The sequence below is a fragment of the Nycticebus coucang genome, chromosome 10, assembly GCF_027406575.1.
Source record: "Nycticebus coucang isolate mNycCou1 chromosome 10, mNycCou1.pri, whole genome shotgun sequence".
NCBI lineage: Eukaryota > Metazoa > Chordata > Mammalia > Primates > Lorisidae > Nycticebus > Nycticebus coucang.
This window is the reverse complement of record NC_069789.1, coordinates 61,500,798-61,523,499: the sequence shown is the minus strand read 5'-3', so window position 1 is coordinate 61,523,499 and position 22,702 is coordinate 61,500,798. Positions and strand designations below refer to the sequence as shown.

Below are 22,702 nucleotides of genomic sequence, written 5' to 3'. Positions count from 1 at the left end.
TTTTTTATACACCTGATGGCCATTTATTTATTTTATTTTGAAAAGAGTTTTGCTTCTGTCTGCTCTGCTTTTTGTTGGCCCCTGCCTGCCACTTCGGCCACATCTCTATTCCATCTTCTGTTCTCTTAGCAGCCCCTTATCCCACACCCTAACGTCCCTGCGCCTCCTGGGGACCTTACTACTTTGTAGGTAACTACTGTACTACTTTGAGGTTGCTTTTGTACGCCTGCCACTGCTGTTTTAAGTTCTTACTATTATCTCCCAAATTCCTTTGGCACTGCTTCCTCCCATCAAGCTTTGAGGACCCGGCCCAGCTCAGACTGGGTCAGCCTCCCTTTTCTGACCCCCACTTGACCTACATTGTCCCAGCTTGATCATTCATCTAAACTGGAGAACCGGGGCGGCACCTGTGGCTCAAAGGAGTAGGGTGCCGGCCCCATATGCCGGAGGTGGTGGGTTCGAGCCCAGCCTCGGCCAAAAACTCAAAATAAATAAATAAACTGAAGAACCCTCCAGGGAAGGGGCTTGCGCTTTGATCCTTGTGCTGGGTACCTACTAGGGGCTCAATAAGAGTTTATTTACCAAATGAAAACCGGAAGTGTGAGTGAATGAATGAATGGATGGATGGACGGGAATACACCGGGTCAGTGAGCATCAGGAGGCGCTCGCCGGGCATGTGCTCCTTTCCCTTAACCAGCCCGAGTTCAGCCAGCCGGTCCCCAGCCGGAGGAGTGGGCCGGGGCCGGGGCCGGGGGAGGGGAGGCGATCCGGGCCCGGCCGGTGCACGCAGCTAGGGGGAAAGGGGCCGGCGGGGACGTGCAGGGGGGCAGTGCATTGCGGGGGGACGCCCTCCTGCCATCTCCTTTCGTCCTTGCTCTCAGGGGTCTCCAGGAATGAAAACTGACCCCAGCCTGGACAGAGCGCGCGAATGAAAGGCGGCCCCCGGACCGAGAGAGGAGCCTCGTCCCGCCTGGGCTGCGGGAACTGGCAGCGCCGGGGGTGTCCCGCCGCGCGGGCTCCCGAAAGCGGGAGACGGGGGACAGCATGTCCCCTGGACCTGCTGCCCGCACGGCACACACACCCCTGCCGGCACCTTACCACCCGGCGTGCGGCCCCGCCCGGACCCTTGGATCCGAATCCCGAGTCTCTTGCAGCCCCTTCCCCTCTTTCCTACGGGCCTTGGTACGCCCCAGGGGACAGATGTCTTGCGATCTTTAACATTTGGGATGCTGCAAATGCCGAAGTTAAATGAAATACCTCGGGGGAGGGCGGGCCGGGGGGAGGCTCTGGGAGGGGGAAGATGGCCTGGACAAACAGGTCCTGAAGCTGCGAGGCAGGAACCGGGGGCGCGAGGGCAGGCGGGCGGCGCCAGAGCTCCATGGGACAGGTAAGGGGGAAAACTTCAGGGGACCCAGCGCGGGCGAACTGAGGGGCTCAAACGCCTGAACCCACGGTTTTCGGCGGTAGCGGAGGGGGCTTTACAGGGACCGGGGTAATCTTACCAAGGGGGTGGGGATTCTGAGTTCCTACCAAAAATGCCTTTTTCCAACCCTGCAACTTTCCTCCATCGACCTTCTTATGCCTGTGGAGCTCCTGGCCAGGTTCCGGGAAGCTAGAAAGCAGCCAAACAAAAGGAGCGAAGTCTCGGGCCGGCCTGGATGTGGAGGGCGCGGTGGGGGAGGGGTGCAGGGTGGACGGGACAAAGGGGCTTTTTACAGAAAAGTCTAGAGGTCTGATTTCAGGGCGCGTTCCGGGCTAGCTTGGAATTCCCCTGCTCCGGCCCTCTCCACCTTGGTCTGGTGGAGGAGAACACCTTTCCCAATGGACCGGGAGGAGAGTGGAGAAAGAAAGTTAAGGAATGAGCTCCTATCCTTCTTCCTAGAGGGTCCCAGGCTACTTCGCTTCCTCCTTTTCCCAATGTTGTCTCTGGTGGCTAACCACTGATTCGCTAATTCATTAAGTACAATATTAGGCGTACATGGGACTGTCCTTGGCTGGGTGCTGTTGGGGATTTGGAGATGGTAGGATGAGGCCATTGCTTTAAAGAACTTCCAATCTGATGTTATCAGAAGACACTAGAAAGAACTTAGAAAAGAAGTGGAGAGTGGGTGGCTACTCTCTGGAAGAGTTTTCTGATTCAAGACTCTTCCATAGGAAATGAAAACCAACCCTATAGGGGGTACAGATTTTTCTTCCTTGGGGAGGGTTCTTGTCCACAAAGATCCAATTCCAAGTACTGTAAAGTTATTCAAGGAAACATCATTTTCTCAACAACTGGGGTCTTGACATTGGTATTCTGGGTTTAGAGCTGGGGCATCAATACCCTGGCTAGCTAGACTGGCAAGAACCGGGTGCTAAGTTCCAAATTCCCAGCTGGCCTCTGGAGTGCCCACTCCTTTTTCGTATTTTGAGTGCAGAGACATGGCAATCAGTTGGATCCAACAGAGCCTCTCTGGGGTTCATTGGAAGAGGGTTGGTTTGCCAGCCCCTTTCCAAACCTGTGAATCTGTGGTGTTGGGAAGTGCTGGGTGTGAATTTGGTGGAGCAAGGTATCTTTGAGAATTCCTGAGGATCAATGTAAGCGGGGAGGATAATCATCTGTACTTCTCTCCTGTGAACTCAGAGATGGTGGGTTGCCTGAGATCAGGGATTCTTTCTTTCTTTCTTTTTTTTTATTGTTGGGGATTCATTGAGGGTACAAGAAACCAGGTTACACTGATTGCATTTGTTAGGTAAAGTCCCTCCTACGATTGTGTCTTGCCCCCAAAGGTGTGCACACACCAAGACCCCATCCCCCTTCTTTCCCTCTTTCTGCTCTTCAGGGATTCTTAACTGGGTCCAGCAGGCACCCAGGCATCTGTAGATGATGTAGATCTGATAGAATTCAGGGGGCTTGTAAACTTAAAATGGGGAAAAGTACCTCTTTATTTTTCGCCAAACTTTAACAGGAATTGAGCATTATCTTTAGTTGTGAAGGTAGCTAACCAAGGGAGCACTGGCACAACCTGTGATTTTACCGTTAGTGGAATTCACAGTTGCCTATCGCTTTGCAGTTGTGCAGCTATCTTGAAATATTGTTTACATGCATCACTTGTATGAAATACCCACTGCTAGATTCCGTTCAATATTAATAAAGAAGCATATATATACACTATGTTTTTTTTTGTTTTTTGCTTTTAGAACTGTATTTCAATATAATTGATTCTCTTAGTGGTTATCTCAATTTTAATTTATGCATTAATAAAGATAAACTTTGGACTGATTCTAGAAACTTTCACACCCCTCCATCTGGAGCAGGGGGAAGGGCAAGGTGGAGGAAGAGCCATGCCCAAAGTCAATCTCTCTCTGTTTGACTTTGGAAGCAAGTGCTTCCTCTGCGGGGAGGGAATGCTGAATTGTGGAGAACTGTAGGCTCTTTGGGAGACCCTAAGAGCACACTCTGCATGGGGTAGGGGGTATTGTCTCTTGTTAGGGCCCCTCAGCCTCAGTGTGGAGAGAAAAGGAGGTGGTCAGCCTGGAGCACTCAGGCATTGTTTGGAAAGAGGGTGTGTGCAGGAATGTGAAGGTGAGCTAGAATGTGTATGTGGGAGGAGTGGGGGGCACCCCTAAAGGTTGCCCTGAGAGTCCTTGGTCCCTGTGCTGGGGGTAGGAAGTGGGGAAGCAATTCAGACATATGTTGAGGTGCTGGAATCTGAAGGAGGCATGGTGGGAGTATCAAAGGATGTGAAGAAAGGAAGGTGGTGGAATAGACCCTTGCAGCCCACAGTCTGGGGCCCATCTCTGTGTATTTTAGCAACAGGCAGCCTTCACTCTGCTTTCCTCTGTGAAATAAGCTAGATTCTTTTTTTTTTTTTCTTTTTCTTTTTTGTGGTTTTTGGCCGGGGCTGGGTTTGAACCCGCCACCTCCCGCATATGGGACTGGTGCCCTACTCCTTGAGCCACAGGTGCCGCCCAATAAGCTGGATTCTAAACTGTTTTACATTTGTTTGAGGGTTGATGGTGTGAGAGACCTCCTGGAGGCTTATTTTTTTTTGTAGGGAATAAGCTCCATTTTGGTTTCTGGTGCCTTGCATTTGGTCTATGGGCTTAGAGTCTGGGGTCATGGTGCCCCTCCTGTGGAGTAGGAGACAGGACTGGGATAAGTGCCTCCATGATGGAGTGCTGGGGAATGGATGTAGATGGATGCAAACAATAAACAGAGAAGTGGTGGCCTCAATACCGTGGGGTAAAAAGAAAGAACAGCCTGAACTTCCCTGTGTAGGACTGTATAGCCTCTCCTTATGGAATTCCAGCTGCCTTGCCTGAGGTTTCTAAATCCTGTTTTGGGAAGAGACAAAACTCAGCTCTTGGTTCCATTTCAGAGTATGAGGAAGAGTAATGTGTCCCTTGTCAGTCTGTAAATTTCCTTCTGTCGTTTTCTTCTTTCTTTCTTTCTTTTTTTTTTAGAGACAGTCTCACTTTGTGGCCCTGGGTAGAGTGCCGTAGCATCACAGCTCACAGCAACCTCCAGCTCTTGGGCTTAGGCCATTCTCTTGCCTCAGCCTCCCAAGTAGCTGGGACTACAGGCGTCCACCACAACACCGGCAATTTTTTTTGTTGTTGCAGTTTGGCCGGGGCCGGGTTCAAACCTGCCACCCTCGGTATATGGGGCTGGCCGCCCTACTCACTGAGCCACAGGCGCCACCTCCTGCTGTTATTTTCCTTGGACAGAAACATTTAACCCTGATTGGGGAGTCTTAATATGCCTCCATTTCTGGAATCATAAACTGAGGTACAAGGAAGCAGGGAGAGCAGGGTCAGGACAGCAGGGCACTCACCTCACAGCTCAGCATGTTGCACAAGGGTTAGGATCTGTTGAGGCCACCAAGATGTGACCCATGTTGGCTTCTTGGGGGATTCCTCTATGGGGAGCCCCCTTTTCTCTTCTCGTCTCCTGTTCCCCCCGGAAGTACAGAGGCCCAGGAACTGCCTGCCGGCAACAGTCGCAGGATTAGTTCAGGGAAGGACTTGCTCACCTGCTCCTCCCCTCTGACTCAAGTCATAACAAGTAACCTGGTTCCCCTGGCCTGGCAGCCTGGGAGGGACGGCGGGCAGGCGGGACGAGAGGGGCAGCCCCCGGCCAGCAGCTCCAGTCGGTTGGAGAGAGCACAAGGTGGGTAGCCTGTAGCCTGGGAGACCCTGAGGTGACATGACAGTGCCTGTGCCCCCTGACTGAGAGCAGCAGCTGTTTCCTGGATTCCTGGACCAAATCCCAGAAGCAGGTGAGGGTGGGGCAGGGTGCCGGGGCCAAAGGCAGACTGGCCTGGGAGTGGAAGGAGCCCAGGCAGTGGCCGTCATTCCTTCCTGCTCCCCACCAGCTCTCTTCTGGGGTGGAGGGATGATGGAGGGGTGCCGGTACCCTTGGATGGGAACCTGTCTCTGTGATCCCCCAGGCCTGAGTTTCCAGCATTGGCGGCAAGCAAAGATGAGCTGGAACAGATGGGCTCAGGACCTGGCTTTGGAGACACGTTTGTGATGGGGGAAGGTCCCCAAGGGCTCAGCCTGAGGGAAAGTGCACTGCAGTTCCCCTTCCTCCCTTTGTGACCTACTCTCCTTCCTCTGCCTTTTTTGGGGGACACTGTTCAGTCAGATAAGCTGCTGCAAGGAAGAGCCAGGAGGGATCTCTGTTGAGGAGGGGGAGGGGATGTTACCTGAACTGCTTTTATCTCAAAGCTATGCCTCCTGGGAGGAGGTGGGCCTGAGCCCTGACTGTCCTGAGGCTGGTTCCCCACAGCTATGAAGGCAGCCTCAGCAGGGGCAGATGAGTTGGGTTTCCTTCGCTGGCTAAGGTTGTCCAAGAAATTCAGATCCAGATCTAGATACAGATTAGGGAACTGGAAAGGGCCTTAGGCACCATCTCATCTTCTCTGTGCATACGGAGGAAGACCCACCAAGGCCAGGTGACTTGCCACAGTAGCACTGACAGCAGCAGAATCCAGACTAGAATCCAGGACTCACTCTGCACTTCGGGTCCTGGGCTCTTTGCCCCACTTTGCCCTAGTTGGAGCAGCAAGTTAGCCCAGAGTGGACCCAGCATCAGCTTGGGACCCTGTGAATGTCAGTGTCCACCCCGCCTTGGCCCTGGCAGTGAGAAGTAAGGCTGACCAGGGAGAGGGGGAAGTGGAGGCAAGGAGAGGACTGCCAAGGCACCCCCTTTGTCCCTGCAAGTCCCCATTCCTCTCTGCAACAATCCAGGAGACCCTGAGAAGCAGGGGCTGAGTTACTCCAACTTTCCAAGGCAACACCTCAGTGGTTAATAATTAATTGGCAAATGTGACTAATTAATGGCTTTCCCTCCCACATTACCTCCTCCCCTGTCCAAAGCAAAAGTGCTCACCTTGCTAGCTGAGGCTCTGCCTGGCTTCCCAGCTCTGGCTGGGTCCTGCCCTGGCTTCTGGGGAGAGTCAGACAATACCCTGAGTGGGTGGATGGTCCAGACTTAGTGTGGGAGTAAGGGGAGTGTGTGTTAGCTGTCTGTACCTCTGTCCTGTCCTTATCTCCAGGAAGGATAGGGTTTTGGATGAATGGACAGTGCAGAGCTAATAGTCACTCTAAATACCCTGGGGTTCCAGAATACATAGCCAATCTTTCTCCTTGGCATGTGTACAAAGGCCCCACCAGAAGCTTACAAATTTTTTTTCAAAATCACACATTCTTGGCTGGTGCGGTGGTTCATGCCTGTAATCCTAGCACTCTGGGAGGCCAAGTGGGTGGATCATCTGAGCTCAGGAGTTCAAAACCAGCCTGAGCAATAGTGAGACCCCATTTCTACTAAAAACAGAAAAATTAGCCAGGAGTTGTGGCAGGACCTGTCGTCCCAGCTACTTTGGGAAGCTGAAGCAAGAGGATCGCTTGAACCCAGGAATTTGAGGTTGCTGTGAGCTGTGATGCCATGGTACTCTATCCAGGGTGACAGAGGAAGATTCTGTCACAAAAAAAAAAAAAAGCAAACAAAATTCTGTACTTCCTTGGAGAACTAAAATTCCAAAGTGCAAGGTACATGGTATTTTCAGGGTGTTTTTAATTATTGGTGCCCATGGTACTTTGACAGGCTTGCTGTTTATGTAGGTCCATAAAAGTTCTTGATTGTTCCTGTTCTTTCGGTCTCGGTAGGCAGAGGTACTATTGGGGACCTGGTCGAAAGCAGTCCCCTGACCCTGTAGGCCTTGCTTTATTGATCAGCTTTCCTGAGGCCTACTTCTCTGTCCTGTTGGCTGCCTGTGGCAGGCAGGATAGGCCCCAGACGGAAACTCAGAAGGACTTTTGGACTCTTGCTCAATGGGCTGACTCAGTGAGGAGGTGGCTGGGCTCTCCTTCCAGACCGCCTGCCTGGACTCCGCCTGCCCCTCCCCAGGCTTACTGCTGCCAGCAGCTGGGACCCTGACCAGGGGTGTGGGTTTAGTGAGGAGAGAGGGGGCGGGCACAATGTGTTGTTTAGGTGACTGGTGCTTGGCTGGGCCAACACAATAGGATTATCCCCGTGCCACCCAAGAGGTCTCAAGCCCCAGGGAGGGAGAGAAGCTGGGGGTAGGTACCCTTTCTGGCCTTGTACAGTTTCTGCTCTAGTTGCTGCCTCCCAACCCCCAACTCCTGGAAACTCTGACAGACACAGCTTAGGTGTCTGGTGTGAGGTATAGGAGATCCAATCTGACTTTCCTTGGAAGGATCTGCCAGATGTGACTGGCAGCTTCAGAGGAGCTCGCTGGCATATAGTGGCTGTACCTGTCTACAGATAGATAAAATAGTCCAGAGAGCAAGGCGTCCTGGGCTTTGGGAGCCCCAGACCAGGATCTTGGCCCTGTGCCGAGCCTCTTCTTGAAATGCCCTCAGCCACTGGGGCAGTAGGGCACATCTCATGCCTCCCAAGTTCTGGGGCTGAGGATAGCCGTGCCCACGAAGACACCTTCCCCTTCCTCCCTTCCTCCTTACTGTGTCATCTTATCCTCCCCCCCCTTTTTTTGTCCCTTTCCTTTTCATTCTCTCTCTGCTCTTTTCCTTGTTGTCCTTAATCCTAATCTATGTGGCTCTTGGGCCACCACCTGTCAATACCCTTGGGCCTAGAGGATTTTGGCCTAGAGGACTCTCTTGAAAGGGGGCCTTAGAGAGGCCCCTGAGAACAGGATTTGCTGGCAAGACCCACAGCATCTTCTCTCAGGCAGCACCCATAGTATGAGAATCCTCCCAGCCCAGATTGTTCCAGAAGCCCAGTCCTCATTTCCAATCCTTCTGCTTTGAAGACTCTATTCTTAAGCTCTGTTTGTAACCAAGGGAGTTCACATTGTTCTACCCTTTTCTCTTAAAAGCTGGGGAAACTCCAGGCTACCTCCATATCCTGTCCCAGGCTGGGCACGGTGTCCCTCCTCCCTGCTCTGTGTCCCCTCCTCCCAGAAATCCGCCATGGAGAGTAAGGATGAGGTCAGCGACACTGACAGTGGCGTCATCCTGCAGTCTGGTGAGTGTCTGGGGAAATCCTGCGGCCTGGGCCCCCAGCCCTGACTCCTGAGTCCAGACTAGGGGGAGGGAGGGAGGGGCGGGGAGGGGAGGGAGGAAGAAGCCACCTGTGCTGGGGGTGTGCTGAAGGGCTGGAGCCTTAGGGACACCTGGAGTTTTGCACCTATCAGGAAGAAGGATATGTAATGTTCAAATTTAGCCCCAGTGGTTACTAAGAAATTGGAATATTTCATCTGGCCCATGTAAAGATCCTGTGTCTCTGGTCAGCTTGAGTTTGTGGGCCTAGTCTGGACAGAGGACAAGAAAGTCGAGACATGTGAGTGTGATGAGGGAGGGGGGGAGAGAAGGAAGAGGTGGAGGCAGGAGGGGCAGGAGGAAGAAAGAGACGGTTCTGACCGTGCAGTCTTCTCCCTCACGGGAGGTCACTTGGTGGGATGGCTGTTCCTTGGGAGCTGTATGTAACATTGCCACCTTTGGGCAGTCAAGAGACATGATGTTATGTGGCTGACACAGGCCACAGCAGCCAAACTGTAATTAGTGGGCAGGCATGAGGCTGTGTGTGCGCGCGTGTGCATGTGTGTGTACATGCATGTGTTGCTCCCCTGGGGTGGTCAACACGTGTCTGAGAGGGGCTCCGACCTCAGGGTCCCCGAGCGTGTGCCTCTGCTGCCCTCCTGCAGGCCCCGACAGCCCAGTCTCTCCAATGAAGGAGCTGACTCACGCAGTTCGGAAGCAGCAGAGGGCCCTGGAGGCGCGGCTGGAGGCCTGCCTGGAGGAGCTGAGGAGACTCTGCCTGAGGGAGGCGGTGAGAGCCCTGGCCAGCCCCCACCCTGCACACCCAAGGTTGGGGTTAATCGAGGAACCCTGGAACCCCAATTTGGGGGGTTGGGGGAGGGAACCCCATTCTTGAGGGCATTCTGGAAATCAGTCTGGGATCTGGTGCCAAGAGTCCCTCTGAGGCTTCCTGTGACCTGGGCACTAGACGGAGGAGAATTAGACCCAGGCGTGGGCACTGAGAATGAAGGCCAGGAGAGGCTGCAGAGGGATCGTGTGAGAATTTTAACAGGGCTGGTGGAGTGCTCTGGAGGAAGTGATCAGAATGTGGTTTAAAGGAAGGGGAGGGAGTGCAGAGCGGGCTCTAAGATGGGACAAGATGGGATGGGGAGGCCACCCTAGAAGCCCCTGTGGAGGGCAGGCATGTGCACCACAGAGGCCAGTGGATGAGCTCTTCTTGGTTGGCCAAGGTCTGGGCAGGTGGAGAGGGCCTGGCTTGACTCTTCTTCTATCCCAGGAGCTGACGGGCACCTTGCCAACAGAATATCCTCTCAAGCCGGGGGAAAAGGCCCCCAAGGTCCGCCGCAGGATTGGAGCAGCTTACAAACTGGAAGAGTGGGCCTTGCACAGAGAGGTGAGGGACTGCAGGAAGCTGATAGCACTGCTCATTCCCCCATGATTGATCAGGGAGGCACAGGACCTCAGTCTGGTACCCTGGAGGCTCCCCGCACCCATCCACAACCAGTGGGGGTGCTTGGTCCCGTGTTGGCAAGGGGCATCACCCCAAATGGTAGCATGGTGAAGGTAGTGTGCCACCACAGGAACCAGAGAGCTGGGAGCTCAAGGGAGGACACTGGGTTTGGTTCCAGTGGGCAGAAGACCAATTAAGAGCGCCAGCCACCAACCCAGACAGGCAACCGCATTCAGACAGGCTGTGCTGACCTCCAGGGCTGGCCTCCTTTTTCTCAGCACAGGAGGAAGGAGGTGGGGTGGCTGGGGCCCTGGGTGCCCTTCCCTGTGGTGTGAATGGTGGCAGTTTCCCATGGGCTGGCCTGCCCAACCCTTCAAGGTCAGGAGGGAAAGTGTGCCACTTGGGTTCCCACCCTGCCCTGTTCAGCAGGCAGGCTGGTGGGCGGGTGCTCTTGCTGGCTTTCCAGGCCACAAGTTTGCTCTTGGGCCCTGGGCCCCTCCCCCTCCCACCCTCCACCCTCCACCCTCAGCTTCATGTCCTGGGGTGCTGGCTGTCTGCCCCTGCTCTGTATCCCCCAGCCCCTGCCTCTGCCAGGCCTTACCCCTGCCCTCTCCCTCAGGACCCCCTGAGCAGCTTGGAGCGCCAGCTGGCTCTGCAGCTGCAGATCACCGAGGCCGCCCGGCGGCTGTGCCTGGAAGACAACCTGGGCCGGCAGGCGCGGAGGCAGCGGAAGCACGCAGTGCTGCAGGAAGAGAAGAAGCTGCGTGAGCTCCAGCGCTGCCTGGGTGAGCGGCGGCGCAGCAGCGAGCCCTCTCCTGCCACGGGGCTCCCCTTGGGCCGAGGTGAGCCAGCTGCCCCTCGGGCCAGGCTTGCCTGCCTCATACCTAGCTTCTGTGGGACCAGGGCTGCGCGGCCCCTGCTGACTGGCTTTGTACTTGGCTAGCACTGCATGCATGCCCAGCGCTAGGTTCAGTGTCCCACCTTGGCTCCAGCAAGGTGAACTTGCTTCCTGGCTCCATCGCGACCCCATCCTGACTCTCTGTGACACCAGCAAGCCTTCTCCATCCTCTGAGAGCCTCTTCTCTATCTCTGTAGAAAACATCCTCTTCTTCCACATCCTCCTCAAAGGACACTACCTTCAAGAAAACTTCCTAGAAAGAAGGCATTCCCCTAGCTGACCCTGAACTTAGTCCAAGGTTTATTCAAGCGGGGTAGCTAGGCCTGCCCTTTGCCCTTCAGTCTGTCAGGGCCATGGCTTGCCTGTGTCAGGGCTGCTAGAGGCTCATGTGAGCCCCAGGCTCTGGGCCAATGTGCTCACTCCTCCCTGGCCTGAGTTAGGCAGCCCAGGGTTGACCGCAGCTATGTGTAACTGCTCGCTGAATTGTTTAAGGGGCTCACAGCTGCTCATGGGATGTTCAAGTTGAAATCCAGCAGCACCAGTGCCACTCTCCAGAATCCCTTAAGTATCTACAACCACCTAGCCAAGAGCGGGATCCTTCACTTCTGTTCTCTGCCCTTATTGTACCTGTGGTTTAATCCCCGAACCCTTGGCCCAGAGAACAGTGGCCTGGGGCATCTAGTGAGATGTCAAGGCCCAGGGCCAGCCACATGACATCAGTTTGTCCAGCCTGAGTTACCTTCCAGCAGGTGGTTCCAAGCCCTTAGGTATGACCATTTTTCTTTGCCCCAAGTTAGAACTTGCAGTCCACCAGCCCTCCACCCAGTCCCCACCGCATCATGCCTTTGGCTCAGCCCTGCCTCCCAGATCTCACAGGCGTCTCAGGCCTTCCTGGCTGCATCTGAGGGACAAGTAGGGAATGGGGAGGTGCCCTGGGGGCAGAACTAGATTCAGGAGCTTTGGCTTGGAAAGTGGCGGCTTCTCTCACTTATCAGGCTTGCTAGTTTTCACCAAGACTACTCTCTTCCCCTGTCTATAAGCACATGTATGGAAGCCTGAAGGCATTTCCTTGTCCCTGTTCCCCATAGCTCATGCGTCAAGGTCATGAGTGCCTGTTCCCACCCAGGGGCTGTAATTAAGGGTAGAAAGTGTGTGACCAGACACCACCCAGGTCACCCCCAGCATCTGGGAGTAGATAAGAAAGGAGGCAGTTCCTCCATAGGTCAGTTGACCCAGTAGACACAGAAGACAGAGGGGCTCACCTGGGGTGGTGGCCAGACTAAACTAATGGCCCTGGATTGGCTGCAAAACAATATTTCCAGTCTCCAAGGCTCTAATGAAAAAGTTTTCCATCCTTACCCTACTCTCAACATTGCTCGCAGGACTTGACCTTCTGTTGAAAGGCAGCCGCTGGCTTGGCTTAGAAGTCCCTAAGAGCCAACTAGCCCTGTGCTTGTATGGAGCTGTTGGGATAAAGAGATGTGCTCCCATCCCAGTTGGTCACAGCCCCTCCTGTACCCTTCTCCAGCCTTACACCACTCCTCAGCATCCCCTGCCCACCAATGCTGCAGTTGCTAGGAGCTTCTGCCCATGACCCGGGAGGCGGACGGGTGTCACTCTGCTGCCACCATCATGACTGATGATGCTTCTTTTTGGGAGAAGGGAACAGGCCAGGACACGCCAAGGGCTCTGGCTTAACCCTCTGTGGGAGGCAGGAGGCTGAGGTTCTGAAACCTTCTCAGGGTACTCAGACCAGGTAAAGATAGAGATGTAGAGAAGAAACCCCTGGCCTAGCTGCTGACTTTCCCAGATCAGGTAAAAGACCCTGCTCTCCAACTTCAGGTCCTGGGATCTAATGTCCTACACTAGGAGTGTGTAGAAAGGGGCAGTTCTAGACAAGTAATTCCTGTTCTGTGGCTCCTCTGCCCAGCAGTGTTCTCCCAGAAAGAAGGAAGTAAAGAGGGCTTAATAATTAATTAGTAGCTGAAAGGTGTTTTGATTTGAAAAGGAAAAAAAAAAATCCAAAGCCAAAAACCCCATGCCCACTTTGGTCTACATACAGGGTTACTCAATTTGGGAAAGTAATTATGCCAGGGGGGATTAATTAGGACTCCGCAGCAGCAGGGAGCAGTCAGGGATTGAACTAATTTATTAGAGTGAACCCGGTGACAGCTACCCCAGCATACACTGCTGTAACATAGTAGGCACTCAGCATGAGTTTGTTGATTGACAGTACCAGCTTTTAGCAACACTTGAATAGAATTTCTATGCTGATGGATCTGTTCTGTATCTGTACTGTCCAGTACGGTAGCCACTTGCTGCATGTGGCTACTGAACATTTGAATTGTGCTTGGTGTGGCAGAGGAGCTGACTTTTAAATTTTATTTAATTTTAATGAAAATAACATGTGTAGGGTGGCGCCTGTGGCTCAAGGGGTAGGGCGCCGGTCCCATATGCCGGAGGTGGTGGGTTCAAACCCAGCCCCGGCCAAAAACCCAAAAAAAAAAAAAAAAAAGAAAATAGCCATGTGTAGCTTGTGGCTATGGTGTTGGACAGCACAGCCTTTGAGAAGTTTCAGAGTTTGTGAATATGTCTTCTTAGTTAGCCCTTCACCTGGGGTGTCCTGCTGCTGTTGCAAGGCAGGGTTGAGCCAGAGCTGGGTCAGGACAGCGGCTGAGACAGGGAGCAGCCTTCAGGGACCCCTTGTGCTTGGTTGGCAGACCGATGTGCCCCACCCACTCATGCCCTCGGTTGTCTCCAGATTCCCTTCTTTGCTTTGTGCATTTTGCCCTATGAGACACTGATCTCATTTTTAGGCAGATATGGGAACAATGTCTTTCCATATCATATAGCCAAACCAAATCACACAACGCTGACCCTGGCTGCACTGACCTATCTGCATAGTATATTTCCACAATTTCCTCGATGTTTGTGAAAAATTGAAATCTTTATTCTCTAGGTTTTTGTAAAAGATCAGAGGCAGGGAGCCAGAATTTAATAAGAGGTTATCTGCTGATTGTGAGTCTAGTAAGACGTGGGCTGGCTGGCTCCTCCGGAGTCAGGCCCACCTCCTGTCACCGTATGCCCTACAGTCTCAGACCTGCTCTGGGCAAAGTTTTTATTTCATTCGAGTTGTGGAGCAAAGATTGATAAACTTTCATGTCAAGGGCCAGATAGTACATATTTAGTCAGACATTGCATAAACAAATCCATGGCTGTGTTCTAATAAGACTTTGTAAAAAGCTATTAAACTGGATTTGGCCCATGAGCCCCTAGTTTGCCAACCCCTACTGTAAGGGATTTCAAGATGATTGGAACGTTTCACTTTCTTAAAACACTCTGGGTAATGACCTATGCATAAGCTGATGAGAGGTTGTGGTTGAGAACACAGACTCACTACCTAGGAGTGAATCCTGACTCGACCACCTTTTGGTGGATTGACCTAAATCATGTTACCCCTGACATGTGGTTTCCTCAACTGTCACATGGAGGTGATAATATCCACCTTTCATGCTTGTTATGAGGATTATGTGAATTAATACATATAAAGTACTATATTTAGAAAAGTATTAGCACAGAAGAAATATTAGCAGTTATTACTTTTTCCTCATCTTTCTTCTCAAACATAGTTGAAAATGCTTTGTGAATTCCATCCAGGTCACATCCAGGCTTATTTTCAAGATTTGAAGGCTTAAGTATGTTTAAGGGCAATGGCAAAAATAAGTTCCCTCTGTTTTCCTGGGTGACAACTGCTCCTGTACCAGGCAGAAGTGTCCTTCAGGACTTGCCATATCACCAGTTGAAGGACTTTTCCTAGGGCTAGCTGGCCTAACTATAACTTAAACTGGCCTCACAACCCCACAGCTCAAATTCCTACCTCATTCTGCTCTTGTTGGTAATGCAGGAGTTCTCAGATTTAATGAGTGGAATTATATCTGTGATGTTGGAAGACTATAGAGACGTTGGTGAAATTCTTTTCATCCCAAGGGCCTTCTACAATGGCTCTTTGCCTTTCCCTTCCTCCCACTACCAGGAAGTCCTGCTTTTTTTTTTGGACAGGTAGGGAAACAGATTTAGAGCATTGAAATCATTTGTTCAAGACTGCATAGCTAATGACAGGCAAGATTAACATTCTGACTTCTGGGCTTTTTTAACTTCCAGTAATAAATTCATACCCGATATAATATTTAGCATACAGTGGATATTTCTTGATATGTCTTCTATCCACGGAGAAGGATCAGGCCTGGGCTGCTCAGCCCTGCTGGTTACTCACGTCTATGAGTTAATCTCTCACTTCCTTCTCTTCTTTCCCCTTTGCCTTTCCAGAGCTCAGTGCCTCTGATGACAGCTCCCTGTCAGATGGGCTACTCCTGGAGGAAGGTAGGGAGGTGGTTTGGGGACTCCTGTGGAAGCTGGGCTCCCACTTCAAGATCTTGGGGCTTTGGCAGAGTCTGTTAGTGAGGACTTCAGTGGGGGAGTGGAGATTTTAGTGAGCTAGTGCAGGCAAGAGTGACAGGCTTAGGGTCCCCACTTAGACCTGATGCCAGGGGATGCCAGGGTCAAGGTGGACAAAGAAGATGGTGCAGTTCTGCCCAGGGCAGTAAGGAAACAGAGCACATAGGCTTGGCAGAAACAAAAAAAGTAGGCAAGCAAAAGGACAACTGCAGACATGGCACCAGGAGCAAAGGTTAGAAAACAGAGTGATATGAGCCAATCTCAGGAGGCTTCTTGCGGGAGGAAGGTATAAAGTTGGGCTATGAGGGAAGGCGTATGTGCCAAAGGAGAAGTAAACATTGAGCATCTGGGGCTGAAGCCATGGCCTGGAGCAGTCGGACCAGCCAGCCATGGGAGGGAGAGCAAGACATGGGCTGTGGTTTGTGAGGTTCTTGCTGGGCCGGTTCTCCAGCCTCTGCCCTTACCAAGTTTTTTTTACCCCTATAGAGGAATCCCAAGTGCCAAAACCTCCCCCAGAGTCCCCGGCCCCACCTTCCCGGCCTCTCCCACCCCAAAGCCTAGAGGGGCTGCAGCCAGCAGGACCTGAGACTGAGGGCCTAGAGCGGGCCCCGATCCAGAACAGCCCCTGGAAGGAGACCAGCCTGGACCACCCCTACGAGAAGCCCAGGAAATCTTCTGAGCCTTGTAGCGAGTCCAGGTCAGGATGGACGAAGGGAAGTCTGGCGGGGGGCGGACTGTGTTGGGGAGGCCGCAGGTAGGGCAGATGGAAAGGGAAGGTGCGGGATCACTTATGCAGCTGTGTGATGGTGGAGGTGTGAACTCTGGCAGCTCTCCAAGGGTGCTGGCAGTTTACACCACTAACTTTGGAGCCGCCTTCCACTGTGGTCCCAATCTCTGCCCTTCTTGAGCCCCTGAATGGAGGCATTCTACTGCTAACCTGTCTCCAATTCCTTTGCAGCAGTCCTGCAACCACACCACAAGATGGGCCGAGTACCTCCAACCTGTGGCTGCTAGAGCCTGCCTCCTACCACATGGTTCCCATCCGTGGTGTTCCCGGACAGCGGCAGGGCCGAACCAGTGCCCCAGCCACCCCTGAGATGCAGGGGAGGAGGGGCCAGTCACAGTCTCTGAGGTAAGAGACAGTCCACCCCAGAGATGCAGGGGGATCCCCCCATCCAGAGCTTATTGCTAGAAGATGATAGCTTCTTGGGTACAGATGGGACATCCCTGGGTGACCCATGGCTAGTGTGCCTTGGCTTCTCTTAGAAGCCCTTCTTGGGGCAGCTCTTGAAAGAGGTTGTACCACAGTCAGCAAAGTCAAAGGCCATCCACGATGCAAGTTGTTTTCTTCCAAAGGCTCCAATTTTATCTTTTTGTATATCTTGATTCATTAAGTTTTTTTTCCTTTGCCATCTTTTCTCGGGCTAGTAGATTAGGTTGGTCACTAATAATGGGCAATTCACTTTTTCAGTTGACATGGTCAATTCTCATTATTTGTGGTAGTTACATTTTCTGTAAAATTGTCTCAAGCTTTAAATTAGCAAATATTGGCTGAGTATGGTGGTTCACTCATATAACCTTGCATTCGGGGAGGCCGAGGCAGGTGGATTGCTTGAGCTCAGGAGTTTGAGACCAGCCTTAGCAAGAGCGAGACCCCATCTCTATTAAAAATAGAAAAATTAACTGGGGGTTATGGCAGGCCCCTGTATTCCCCGCTACTCAGGAGGCTGAGGCAAGAGGATTGCTCAAGCCTAAGAGTTTGAGGTTGCTGAGAGCTATAATGCCACAACACTCTACCCAGGGTGACAGAGTGAAACTCTGTCTCAAAAAAATTAAATAAATAAATAAATTAGCAAATACTTAATCATTGCCCCTAGAAAAAATACAAGGTTAAATTCTTGGGTGTTTTTGGTCACAACATTTTCATCAACTGATCAACATAGAACCTTGGTTGATACGAGTTTCTGTTTAAAGACACAGTATTTAACACATATTATTGATTCTTCAACATTGAATTCACAGCCAATGGCACTGTAACTCATGCCTGGATGAATCTTGTCAATAGGCATTATTTTCTACCTGAGGCACATCACAGCCCTCTCCTAGTTAGAAACACTAGACAGCATTTCAGTACTAGGTTTTGGACTATTTTCAACAGCAAAATCACCAACCAAAAGCAAAAAATATAAAAACACTAAATAAATATACCACATAGAGAACACATGTTTGCGATCTCAAAGCTGAAGCAAGAAGGCAGAGCAAGGCCTTATTTGACCTCAGCTAGGAATGTGGGCTTTTAGTCACTCAATTTTTTTGTTGTTCTGTGAATGTTTGAGAATGACCATGAAAGCGCAGTGTGTATTGATTTGGAAATTACAAATAAATTTTGAGTAGGCAAATTCATGAACACTAACTCTGCAAATAATGAGAATTGACTGTATGATACTTTCCTAGTCACCTGCTACTGGGTAATAGTGGCTGCGTTAGGACAGGCAGTATCGGCCACATCGTGACACCATCAAAGCATTGCTGAATTCTTCTGTCAGCTTAAAGTTGTTACAGGCAGCACTGGGCTGAGAGCAGCTTGGGCAACTACTTTCAAGTAAAGCAATGAATGTTATATTTTACATGCTACCAGGATCATTTTATAAACCATGCCTCTGTACAAATTTAGAAAAATGCAGACACAGCCCCATACCTGGGGGCAGTAGCAGCTGAGGGCTGGATTTCCACCTCCTGGTTCTGGGCTAGTGAGCTGCCCTATGTACTCAGCGACAGCTTCTACACATTCAAGTTAGAGGCTGCAATGGCCCGGTGTACTGGGGCTGGTGGGTTCCAACCCAGTTGGGCGGGGCCTGCTAATCAAGAACAACAACAAAAAACACATTCAAGTTAGATACCCACAGTGTCTACCTGAAGGGATTCTTTTTTTTTTTTTTTTTTTTGCAGTTTAGGGCCGGGATTGGGTTTGAACCTGCCACCTCTGGCATATGGGGCTGGCGCCCTACTCCTCTGAGCCACAGGCGCCGCCCCTACCTGAAGGGATTCTGCAGATGAAATGCCACTGGACATAGTGTACCTAAACTGGCTAAAAGTGCATTACATTAAGTAGGAACAGTTTGCACGCAGAGAGGGAATGTGTTGTAGACACGTTCTAGAGCAGCGGGGTGCGGAGGATGCTGGTTTGCTTTGGGAGGTTTGGCCTAAGACCCTTGCATGGGTGCCATGCCCTGGTCTTGAGGTCTCTTTTAACCCCATCCCCATCCTCTGTCTCTCTCTTTCTCCGTTCAGGGTGGAGTCCTTCCGGGCGGGGCCGGAGGGCAGAGGTCGCAGCGCCTTTCCCCGCCGCCGCCCCACTCACTACACGGTGACGGTACCGGACTCCTGCTTCCCGGCGACCAAGCACCCGCTGCCGCCCGCTGCCTGCCACTCCTGCTCAGAAGACAGCGGTTCTGACGTCTCCAGCATCTCCCACCCCACCTCTCCAGGCAGCAGCAGCCCTGACATCTCCTTCCTTCGGCCTCTGTCCCCACCAGAGCCCCCTCGCTACCGTGGGGCGTGGGGCCTGGCCAGCAGCAGAGAGCTGGCCGTGCACTACCCCAAGCTGCTGCTGCCCCCTGGCTATTTCCCGGCAGGGCGGTATGTGATGATGGCCGAGAGCCACCTGTCGCCGGCCGAGTGGGAGCTGTGCCGCTCCGCCCTGGGTCCCGCCTACGTGGAGGAGGGCGCCCCCCTGCGCTACCAGCGCCTGGTGCCCTCGCACAGCCGCGTTGTGCGGACGCCCTCGCTGAAGGACAGCCCCGCCGGCCGGGCGCTCAGCAAGGCGGCGGTCTCTGAGGAGCTCAAGTGGTGGCATGAGCGGGCTCGCCTCCGCAGCACCCGCCCCCACTCGCTGGACCGCCAAGGGGCTTTCCGGGTCCGAAGCCTGCCTCCTGGCAGAGAGAGCTACGGCAGAGCTCTGGGGCCCCGAGCACAGGTGCGGCTGCTCGGGAGGGACCCTAGGGCCAGGCAGGAGGGGTGTCTTGCTGGGGAAGGGTTGCAGTTCTAGCAGGTCCAAGAGAAGAGAGGCATCAGCCTAGCAGCCCGGTGGTTGGGTAATCCCCACCTGGGAAGAATCGACCAAAAAAATCATTTTCTCCTGGCTTTGGAAGGCACTCCTGACTTCCCTGGGGCGCCTTCTCATTTTGCCTGCCATGTCTAGCTCAAGAGCATGTACCTGGTGGAGATGATCCTCCCAGATAGCCGAGACTTTTTTCCCTAATGGCTCCACAGATAATTCACAAAGCAGATAAAACTCTTCATAATCAAAAGTCCAATCCAAATTACCACCCCCCCACCCCCCGATTTCCTGACTTGAGGAGGGCGCAGGACAGAGGCCTAGTCTGGAAATGTTATTTGGAGAAGCCAGAACCTGTGATTGTGGGTCCATCAACTTCCTCCCTTGACAGCCCTGCCCAGCACCAAGCTGAGAAGTGAGGTGGGATGACAGTTAAGAGGGGTGGACCCTCAGCTAGACTACCAAGTTCAAACCTCACTCTGTCACTTAAGTTCTATGATTGGGCAAGTTGCATAACCTCTTTGAGTCTGCTTGCTCTGGAAAATGGACGTAGGAAAATACTTATGTCATAGGGCTGAAAAGAGACTGAAATGGTTAGAGCAATGTCTGGTAAGGACTAGATAAGTGATATTACTATGTGGGGCCCCCATAGGCCGGGAACCACATGGTGGTTGGTGGTAGCATATAGGATAGAGCACCCTGGTATGGATAGGGGTGGCAGCCTTGGTTTCTTTGGTTTCTTCATTCTGGAAGTGGGGATAATACACATGAATCCTTTCTTTATTCTTTCTCCCTGGTACAGAGGGCTCTGCAGGGGATGTGCTCCAAAAGTTACTAAAAGGCTGCTTCTTTGAGACCCCAGATTCTGAGCAGGCCCAGCTGCATGTCCCTCCCCCACCCACAGTTCTTTGGGCTGCAGCTGGCATCCCAGGCCTGGCAGCACCCTGGCCCCAGTCCCAGGCCACACCCTTTGGCTGAAGTGCTTTTCTGTTCCTGCGAGCTTAGACTTGTCCTTGGCCAGGCCCAGCCCATCCCAACCTGACAGAGAGGGTGATGAAAGTGAGCCCAGGAAAAGTGGGGGAGGTGGAGGTCAGGGTGCTTGTCATACCCCAAAGGAACTTGGAGTGAAAAATGGATAAAGGGTGATCCCTCCTGGGGGGAAAGAACTTCCTGGGGAGGCAGCGGCTGAGTGCCAGGGCTGTGCTGCTGCCGCTGCTTAGTGTCCCAAAGGGGAGAGGATGGTGTAATTTGGATTACTGTTCTGACATTTCTACCTAGTTTGCTCATCCACTTCTCCTTTCTTCTTGACCCTGGCAGGTACCCACAGTGTGTGTGCTCCGGAGATCACCTGAGGGGGCCCCTGTGCAAGTTTTTGTACCTGAGAATGGAGAGATCATCAGCCAGGTGTAACCCAGGCCAGGTGTAACTGTGCTCCAAATGCTTCAGCCCCTCCCCTGGAAAAGACTTTCACAGTGGGGCTGGGCTGAGACCACCCACCCACCCACCCCCACCACCCCTGAGTGCCTTGTTCAGCTCCCCCACCCCCATCGCAGGTCGATGACCTGGAGCTGAAACTTTTTTTAACACAAGTTTTTTCAGAAGCCCCGACTTGAGGATTTATATTTGTCATTTGTCCTTAAGATCCCTGTAATATGATTATGTGTTGTCTCCCAGAGTATGGCCTACTGGACTACAGGCCTTATCCGTCTGACTGACAGTTTGTCTCCTTATGGGAGACATGGCAGGGGATGCTCAAAGCAGAGAGGGTCACTTTGAGGACTCTTCAAATGCTGTGCTCTGGTTCTGAGAACTTCCCTGGAGAATCGCCCCTGGCACTCTAGTCCCATTATTGCTGGAGGCTGGATATGGCACACACTTGTGCACACCACTGTCCTCCCTTTCCTGGGTCTCTGGGTAATCCAGCCTGGGCTGGGGGAGAATCTCCTTTCCCCTTTATAATGTGCTCTGTGACGCACGCACCAAGTGGTAGGATAAAGGTCAGTACATCCTCATGGCGTATTGTCTTCCTGGACCCTGCTGGTTTCCTGACCCCATCAGTCTCCTTTAGGTATCTAGCCATTATACCCTCCCTATGAGGGAGGTTTGTAAGTTCCCAAACCTCTGAGCCTTGAGTTGGAGGCTTCACCAGATTGTAGCATGGGGGATTGGCAGGGTGGGGTCTGGCTGGCCTGCGTTGGTTAGTGGAGAGCAGCTCACCCCTGACAGCTACCATTGGGCAGTTCAGGGGCTTGTAGTCTCTCCACTAACATCTTTTCATCATGGCCCTGAAAACCAATACCTTAAAAGTATTTAGAAAGGCACCACTTTCATGGCATTTCCTGGGTGTAGGGGAGGAGATAGAGGTCACCGTTCCGTTTCCCCTCAAAACTATGCTTCTGTTCAGAGAAAGTCCTTATTTACAGAATCATGGGCATGTTCACTTCTGAGCCCTGAAGAGATGCTGAATTTTCTTCGAGGGCCTTAATTGTCTCAGATGCTGGAACTGGGGCAGGGCTGGAGGCTACCTATACTAAGACCACTCGATAGTCCCTGGGTTCTCATCCTAGAGCCTCCTTGCTTCCAGGTCAGACACCCAGGTAGGGGTCCTGCTTCAGTGAGAAAGCAACTGAGTTGAGGAGGGCTGGGGAGAGCTGGGTTCTGACTTTGCCTGAGCAGAACTCTCTCCAAGTTCCCTGAACCGGAACAGAGACTGAATACAGCAGAAGACTTCAAGAACTTTGATGCCTGACCCAAAGGAGGCACAATTCTCCCTATTGGAAAGAAAAATTTTGTGACTGGTTGTACAAGGGTACCGAGGGAAGAGCTAAGATTGCCCATCAGAGGATCTGGGGAAGGAGAGGGGAGCTAAGGTGATGTGCCTGGTATTTCCTATGCTGTGTTCTTACCACATCCTGAGGCAGCCACCACCTTTTGGGCTCTGTCCCCCATTGTATTTGAATGTCCTACTTTGGATGCTCTTCTCTGGTGGTCTCCAAGCCCCTTCCCGCAATGTACAGCTGTCCATTCTCCCACCCTCCTGTGTCCTCCTTGCAGCCTAGAACTTCTTGGGCTAAGCCAGGAGATGTCTGAGCACCGGCCCCCTCCCCCACACCTGAGTGTCCTGTGTATTAACTTATTGGTCCTATATAACACCCAATGCAGTTACAAAGTGTCTGTGTCCTTGGCTGCTGGGCTGGAACTGTATGGGTATTAAGGCAAAACACTTCAATAAAGTCTGTTCTCTGTGATGGGCTAAACTGAGGATGAAGGGTTTCTGGTGCCACGTTTTCTGAGCAGAAGCTGTGCCCAACTGAAGAGGACCAAGTTGTCTGGCCTC

General features: G+C 52.3%; 1 protein-coding gene across 5 annotated transcripts; it reads left to right on the top strand.

Moving 5' to 3' along the window:
* Positions 1-1,191: 1,191 nt before the first annotated feature.
* INAVA (innate immunity activator) lies at positions 1,192-22,621 on the top strand. Of its 5 annotated transcripts, none has more exons than XM_053605625.1 (10): positions 1,192-1,387; positions 8,343-8,491; positions 9,171-9,295; positions 9,782-9,898; positions 10,575-10,797; positions 15,180-15,233; positions 15,795-16,005; positions 16,267-16,440; positions 18,600-19,284; positions 20,683-22,621. In XM_053605625.1, the coding sequence occupies exons 1-10, from the start codon at positions 1,227-1,229 to the stop codon at positions 20,773-20,775; spliced, it is 1,992 nt and encodes a 663-aa protein (XP_053461600.1). In that variant the 5' UTR covers positions 1,192-1,226; the 3' UTR covers positions 20,776-22,621. The 5 variants fall into 5 exon arrangements, with proteins under 5 accessions (XP_053461600.1, XP_053461599.1, XP_053461596.1 ...); XM_053605624.1 differs by lacking the exon at positions 1,192-1,387 and adding an exon at positions 5,057-5,261 and having other exon boundaries at positions 9,200-9,295; XM_053605621.1 differs by lacking the exon at positions 1,192-1,387 and adding an exon at positions 5,057-5,261 and having other exon boundaries at positions 9,200-9,333.
* The last annotated feature ends 81 nt before the right edge of the window (positions 22,622-22,702 follow it).

Bases quoted from the DNA above. Each gene is read 5' to 3' on its own strand.
- INAVA (XM_053605625.1), top strand. From the start codon at position 1,227: ATGCTGCAAATGCCGAAGTTAAATGAAATACCTCGGGGGAGGGCGGGC. The intron at 10,798-15,179 runs GTGAGCCAGCTG...TTGCCTTTCCAG, and splicing joins GGGGCTCCCCTTGGGCCGAG to AGCTCAGTGCCTCTGATGAC. The intron at 16,006-16,266 runs GTCAGGATGGAC...ATTCCTTTGCAG, and splicing joins GAGCCTTGTAGCGAGTCCAG to CAGTCCTGCAACCACACCAC.